The following is a 7592-nucleotide window of genomic DNA, read 5'->3' on the forward strand; positions in this document are numbered from 1 at the left end:
TCCTGGCGGGTCCAGGAGGCAGAGGGAGAGGTTCCTGCGAGGCGCCCGGCTCTGCCCTCGATAAATGTCTCCTGTCTCGGCCAACACCCTCGTTCCCTGTTCGTGGTGTTCCATGATGCCTCGTTCCAGGGAGCCTTTGTCTGGGCCTCTCCCCTCTGTCTTTCGGGGTGCTCCTTTCCCCGGGAGGCTGCTCTGGATGGCACTGGGCATGGGTTAGTGTGTCCTGCAGCGTGCGGCAGAGTCCTGGTCTTTCCCAGCCATGGCTGGCCCTAGTCCTGCCCTGCCCTGCCCTGATGCAAGCTGCGGGCAGTCCCGTGGTCCACGCAGCGGGCAGCCCACACATAATGAGTGCACATGGGGCTGGCCAGGTCGCCCCTGAAGTCCACCCTGCCCTGGATTGATTAGCAGCTCCAGCTGTCCGGGGCGTCCCCTGAGGATGGGTCGGTCTGGAACGCTGGGGGTCTCCAGGGCCCACCCCAGCACCCAGGGAGGTGTCTGGTCGGGAGTGACCTGGGCCCACACACTGTGGCCTGCCCTTTCCCGCCTGGCTGAACCGGGTCACCACGCGGCGGGCAGCACAGTGCTTTCCGTGAAGGAATCTCGGGGCCGACGCGCTGTCTTCTCACTCAGCCGGGCACACACCTCCTGCCCTGACAGCGCGACCTGCCTTGTCCTCTTCCACCTCTTCCCGGGATCAGAAAGGGGGCATGCAGATGGGCAGGGCGTGTGCCGAGAGATTAATGTCATGTCGTTCGCTGTCAAACTGCAACTTTTACAAATCGGATCAGACTTCTCAGCAGTTGAAGTGAGTGCAAAAAGCCGGCTGCGGTCAAGTCGACTCTGACTCATGGCAACCCCACCCCGGGGGTGCTTGGCAGATGATGTTCCACCCACGGCAGGCGTGGTGGATGCCACATATCTCCTGGGCTCTATCCCTGTCCATCCCCGGTTGCTTCCTTCTGGACCCCTGGCTGTGCCCTCATCACGCCCACCCAGCTCGGGGGCAGTCAGCTTCTACTTTGGCCCCATCCCTCTTCTAGTACTGACAACAGCACCTTTGACTCCAGCTTTCTGTTCCCTTCAAGCCTTCCCCTTTCTCTTCCCTGGGTGCAGAATCTGTGGTCTGTCCATCACCCCTTCCTCGGCCCCCAGTCCCGCTCTCTTCCATCTGCCAGTTGGGCAGGACCCTCGGGTTCTCTCCAGCATGGGAGCTGGCTTTAATCCTGTGTCTGAGGGGTGGGCACAGCGCAGGACTCCGCCTTCTTTAAATCAGTGACCATTAGCTCCATGGGCCCCTGGGCGATCGATCCACTCTTCTATGCCCCCAAACATGCGACTCACACCGCCCCTCGCTACGCTTCAGCTCCCTGCCCCCCGCCGACTGACTCACAGCCTCACTGAGAAACAGAAGCGTTCAGATGAGACTGTCCATCCCAGCACCTGCCAGTCCCCCACGCTGTTCCCCACACCACCTCCTCTGCTGTCTCATGGGGGCCATCCAGCTGCAGGCTCCAGCCAGTGCCCATGTGCACCCTGGACCCCCTTCCTGCCCTCCTGCACCTGCTGGTCCCCACCCCCCGCAGCTCCAGCCGTCACTTCTCTGCTGGATCCTTCTTGCTGTCATCCAGACAAGATGGAGTATCTCCCGTTAGCACCTTTATCTTTAAATAATTTCAGACCATTGAATGCAAACCTGGTCGCGCGCTGTATTCCTCCATAAGCATGTTCCCACCTGGTGGTTGTGTTCGTGGTTGTCAGTTGCTGTCAAGTCAGCTCTGACTCAGGGTGACCCCGTGTACAACAGGACGGAACGCTGCCATCTTCGTGATCGTTGGTATGTTTGAGTCCACTGTTGAGGCCACTGTATCAGCCCATCTCATTGAGGGTCCCCCTCATTTTTGCTGATCCTCTACTTGACCAGCCGTGATGTCCTTTTCTAACGATTAGTCCTTCTGATGATGTGTCCAAAGTAGGTGAGCTGGAGTCTCACCATCCCTGCTTTGAAGGAGCATTCTGGTTGTGTCTTCTAAGACCCATTTGTGCGTTCTTCCGTTAGGCTAGCATAAAGGGAACGTAGTCGAGACGTGTGACGCTCAGGAGATTGATGATGGCATCAAGTGCATCTTGAAACAGAAATCTGGGTTACCCAGAAACCGGACTCCCTGCTCCCCACCCCGAGCCCTTCCTGAAGCTGACGACATCTCTGCCTGCCGCATAACCGCGTGTAAAAACCCTGACAATGACTAACCCTGACGCCAACAGCAGCGTCAGCTTCTCCTCGCTGACCTTGACCGATGGCCTCTCGAGCTCTGGGTTTTGTGGATCCCCCTGGCCTCGTATGAAAGTTCTTTTCCTTTCCTAGGACATGGGTAAATTCTGCCTGACGTACGAAGCCTCCATGACGCGGCTCTTCCGTGAGGGCAGGACAGAGACCGTGCGCTCCTGTACCACAGAGTCCTGCAACTTCGTGCTCGCCATGATGGACCCGGGCCAGACAGTAAGTGCGCATGAGCCGGGACAGCACAGTGCTCTCCAGGGAGGAGTCTTCTCAGTCGGTTAGACGCACACCTCCTACCCTGACACCACGACCAGCTTTCTGTCTCTTCCACCTCTTCCTTGGGACCAGGGAGGGGGTATTCATATGGGCAGGGCATGTACCAAGAGATTCATGTCATGTCCTCTGCTGTCAAACTATAACTTCTACAAATCAGATTAGACTTCTCAGTCGTCTTTAAGTTAGTGCAAAAAGCCAGCAGCGGTCAAGTCGACCCCAACTCATGGTGACCCCACGTCGTTTCAGAGTAGAGCTGTGCTTTTCTTTTTTAAAAAACATAATATTCTATTGTGTTTTTGGTGAAAGTTTACACAGCCAATTACGTTCCCATTTGACAGTTTCTATACAGATTGTTCAGTGACCTTAGTTACATTTTTCACAATGTGTCAACATCCTCTTTAATTGTGTTCTGGTTGTTCGGTTGCCAGTGCTCTAGTTTCCCTGCTCCCTTGTCTTCTCATCTTTGCCTTAGAGTCATTGTTGACCTTCTGGTCTCCTATAGATGGTTTTTAATGGAGGACCATACTCACGGGTGATGTCCTTTATTTTGTGTACCATTTGGTTATTTGGCTAAAAGGTGACCTCGGGATAGCTTCAATTCAAGATCTAAAGAGTGTCTCAGGGCGACAGTCTAGAGGAGTCTTCTAGTCTCAACTGGTCCAGTTGGTCTGGACTTTTTAAGGATTTGAGTTCTGTTCCACATCTTTCTCCTGTTCTCTCAAGGTCATCTGTTGTGGCCCTAGATTAGAACAGTTAGTAGTGGTAGCCGGGCACCATCTAGTTCTTCTGGTCTCAGTGTAGATGAGGCCATGGCTCATGTAGGCTATTAGTTCTGTAGACTAGTTTCTTCTCTGAGACTTTGATTTCTTTCTTTTTCTTTTGCTCCTGACAAGTAGGGACCAATAGTTGTATCTTAGTTGGCCGCTCACAAGTTTTTAAGACCCCAGTCACTACTCACCTCCCTAGGATGCAGAATATGAACTTCATGATGCCACTGAGTTTTCTTTTCATGAGTCCATGTGTCTGTGGAAGAGTGTCACTTAATGTTAGAATGAGGCAGTGCCCTGTGCAGATTCTATTTGAGGTACTTCTGTTTATAATGAAAACTCTTAAGAAACCTTGCTGACATCAGTAAGCAGATGGGGGATATGGAAGGAAATTTGTGCTAGCGATGTCACTCGCTTCTTTGAAAAGACAAAACAGACCTGAAGACCAGGTCTCAAACGGGTGGGTCGGAGGCTCGGCAGGCCTCTGCTTAAAGGGTGCTGTGTTGCCCTGGTCCTGTGGCTTACTTAGCAGAGCTGAAAAGAGCCTGAAGCAGCCTTTTGGGGTCAGATTTAAAGGCCCAGAGGACTGTTTGAGTCAAGTTGGTAGCCAGACCCCTTTGGAAGGCAATTCACAGCTCACAGTGACATCGCAGGGAACTGAGGGGGGACCCAGCTCCATTTTCAGACAGTGGGCTGTGAGGCTCATAAAACTGACTGAAGGAGTCCCTGGGTGGTGCAGATAGTTAATGTGCTCGACTGCCAACCAAAAGGTTGGAGATTCAAGGCCACCCAGAGGTGCCACAAAAGAAAGGCTTGGCAACCTACTTCCGATCAATCAGTCTTGAAAACCCTATGGAGAACCATCTGTACGAGACCAAATGGTCAACAGAGACTCTAAAACAAAGATGAAGGGGGACGAGGAGAGGGAAACCAGGTGACTGGAGGGGAGATATCCAGCAGGGAAGGAGGGAGAATGTTGACACATTGTCAAAAGTGTAACCACTGTCACTGAACAATTTGTGTAGTAATTGTTACCTGGGGAACCTCATTTGCTGCATAAACTTTCACCAAAAACACAGTGAAATATTATTTAAGAAGAAAAAAACAAAAAACCCCATGGAGCACCGTTCTGCTGTGATGCCCGTGGGCACGCTGTGGGTCAGAATCGACTCGACGGCAGCCAGTTTTAACCCCTGTTGAATGTGAGCCTCCCAGCCTTCTGAGCGAGCTCGTTTGTGTAAACAGTGAAATAACGCTACGTGAGCTGCACGGAGGATACAGCAAATGTGCTTCCAACAACCCTCACCTCCGCGGCCTTGGACACCACCCCCCTCCACTCGCAGCACAAGTCTGTGGAAGGGGCAGGCGGTCAGTGGGGCTCCTCGGTGGGTGTCCAGCGCGTCCCGCCAGGGGATCTCCAGGCAGGTGACCATGTGGAGAAAAAGGCTTGTTAGCGGCTGTTCATTTTGAGGCTCAGACCTGCCCCATACCACCCGAAACGCCCAACACATATCGCTACCATTCTGTGTGACTTAGGTGGAACAGCGCCTCAAGTTATTCAGGATGGCCTCTGAGAAGCATCAGCTGCTGTACCGCCTCGCGATGACGGGAGCTGGTATCGATCGCCATCTCTTCTGTCTCTATGTGGTATCCAAGTACCTGGCCGTTGACTCCCCTTTCCTGAAGGAAGTAAGTCACCTCTTCAATCAATTTTGCTGGCTAAACTCCTACTAAGGAGCTCTGGTGGCACAACGGTTAAGCACTAGGCTACTAACCAAAAGATTGGTGGTTCGAACCCACCCAGCAGCTCCACGGAAGAAAGGCCTGGCAATCTGTTCCCATAAAGATTACAGCCAAGAAAACTCTATGGGGAAGTTCTACTCTGTCACACGTGGGGTCTCTATGAGTCGGGGGCTGACTCGATGGTACCCAAACAACACAGCCACAAACTACTACCAGTTGCCACTGAGTTGGTTCTGACTCATGGTGACCCCATGCGTGTCCGAGTAGAACTGTGTTCCACAGAGTGTTCGTTGGCTGATTTTTCAGAAGTAGGTTGCCAGCCTTCTCTTCCTAGTCCCTCTTCATCTGGAAGCTCTGTTGAAACCTGTTCAGCATCATAGTGATAACGCAGGCCTCCACTGACAGGTGGGTGGTGGCTGCACATGAGGTGTATTGCTGGGAATCAAACCCGGGTCTCCGCGTGGGAGGTGAGAATTTTACCACTGAATCACCACTGTCTCACCCTACTGGCTTAATAGACATAAGTCACCTCAAGAGCATAGATAATAGTGAAATGTGCTAAAATAATCATGAAGTGATCAGTTCTGAGTATTTGTCATCGTTTTTAATATAATTTAATTGTAAGTTTATAAAAATTTAATTTTTTTTAATGGCTATGTTTAACAACTGGCTTGGAAAATTCCTGACAATTTACCAGTTGGCTCATGGGAGCTGGCATGAGTCTGCTCCAGCACGACACTGCCTTCATCTAAATCTCATTTGATGTACCTGCCACCTTTTCTGCCTGAGATGCTGTTACTGGCATTGGCCGTGTCCCGTCCAGGTGGCATCACCTGCACCGCGCCCTCTGCAGATGTAGTACCCTGAGCCGGCGGAAGTCAGGGACGTAGGCCTTTTGTGTCTAAAACAGTCAGAAGACGGAGCAAACGTCTTACGTCTTCCCACGGGGTCTCTGCAGTGACAGCAGACCTCAGATTAGGGACAGCGCCATTGGGACATTTCCTGATTGTGCCGTCCTTGTTTTACTCAACAGGTCTTATCTGAGCCGTGGAGGTTGTCAACCAGCCAGACCCCTCAGCAGCAGGTGGAGCTGTTTAACCTGGAAAGGAATCCAGATTACGTGTCTAGTGGAGGGGGCTTTGGCCCGGTAAGTGGAGTGCGGCATCCCCGTACCCAGAGCCGCCAGCTCCAAGGACATGGCACCCGCCCACCACCACCATCTCAGGCCCGTCTCCATTCTGAGCACTCCCCTTGACATTACTGGTGGCCTACTCTGACGGATCCCTGCTGATCACTGATACCAATGTCAATGGCAGCCTTGTATTTAAATGTTGTTGTTGTTATTGGTTGCTGTCGAGTCAGCTTCGGCTCATGGTGACCCCATGCTCAACGGAACGAAACGTTGCCCAGTCCTGCACCATCTTCGTGATCGTTGGCATGTTAGCGTCCATTGTTGTGACCACTGCATTCTGAGTGCCTTCCAACCTAGGGGGCTCATCTTCCAGTGCTGAATTAGATAATATTCTGTTGTGATCCATAGGGTTTTCACTGGCTGATCTTCAGAAGTAGATCAACAGGCCTTTCTTCCCAGTCTGTCTTAGTCTGGAAGCTCTGCTGCAACCTGTCCACCGTGGATAACCCTGCTGGTATTTGAAATAGCAGTGGCATAACTTCCAACATCAGAGTAACACACAGGCCACCGCGCTGCAACAAACTGACAGACATGGGGTGGATTTAAAATGTTGGAAAGTCTCTTTTTCATGTGGCCTCGTTTCCCAGCGCCAGATTTAAACCTCTTTTGTTCCACAGGTTGCTGACGATGGTTATGGTGTGTCGTACATTCTCGTAGGAGACAAGCTCATCAATTTCCACGTATCTTCCAAGTTCTCCAGCCCTGAGACTGTAAGTACAAAAAGTTCCCTTTTCTAAAGTAGGGTGTTTTCATTTTTTTCTGCCCAAGGGGAGCACATCCTTAATTTGACATAAAATTTCAATTTCATCAACTGCTTTTTCTTGGTTTGAAAATTTTCAAATAAATAAATTTCAAATTCCCCAAGCCTAGCTTTAAAGAAATAGATCTTATTTGATTTAAAATGTTTTATCTTTGCTGATAGCAAAAGCTTCCAATCTTAAGTGACGTTGGAGTGCTTTGATGACTTTTAGACTTTCTATAACTCTTGAAAGCTAGACTAAGAATAGTATGCACACACTGAGAAATACACACACGGCTGCACAGGGATCTGCACACGCTGAGAAATACACACACGGCTGCACAGGGATCTGCACACGCTGAGAAATACACACACGGCGGCACAGGGATCTGCACACGCTGAGAAACACATGGCTGCACAAGGATCTGCACACGCTGAGAAATACACACACGTGGCTGCACAGGGATCTACACACGCTGAGAAATACACACACGCCTGCACAGGGATCTGCACACTCTGAGAAATACACACATGGCTGCACAAGGATCTGCACACGCTGAGAAATACACACACGTGGCTGCACAGAGATCTGCACAC

At 51.3% G+C, this 7592-nt stretch overlaps 1 protein-coding gene across 1 annotated transcript in view; it reads left to right on the forward strand.

Moving 5' to 3' along the window:
* The window catches only part of CPT1A (carnitine palmitoyltransferase 1A), a 79524-nt gene that overhangs the window by 68245 nt on the left and 3687 nt on the right, over positions 1–7592 (forward strand). The window contains exons 14-17 of the mRNA XM_004383636.2: positions 2363–2497; positions 4858–5010; positions 6098–6211; positions 6874–6966. Coding sequence (XP_004383693.1) covers positions 2363–2497; positions 4858–5010; positions 6098–6211; positions 6874–6966 — 495 coding nt within the window. The remainder of the gene's footprint in view (positions 1–2362; positions 2498–4857; positions 5011–6097; positions 6212–6873; positions 6967–7592) is intronic.

This window comes from Trichechus manatus, unplaced genomic scaffold (assembly GCF_000243295.1).
Source record: "Trichechus manatus latirostris isolate Lorelei unplaced genomic scaffold, TriManLat1.0 scaffold00113, whole genome shotgun sequence".
Classification (NCBI taxonomy): domain Eukaryota; kingdom Metazoa; phylum Chordata; class Mammalia; order Sirenia; family Trichechidae; genus Trichechus; species Trichechus manatus.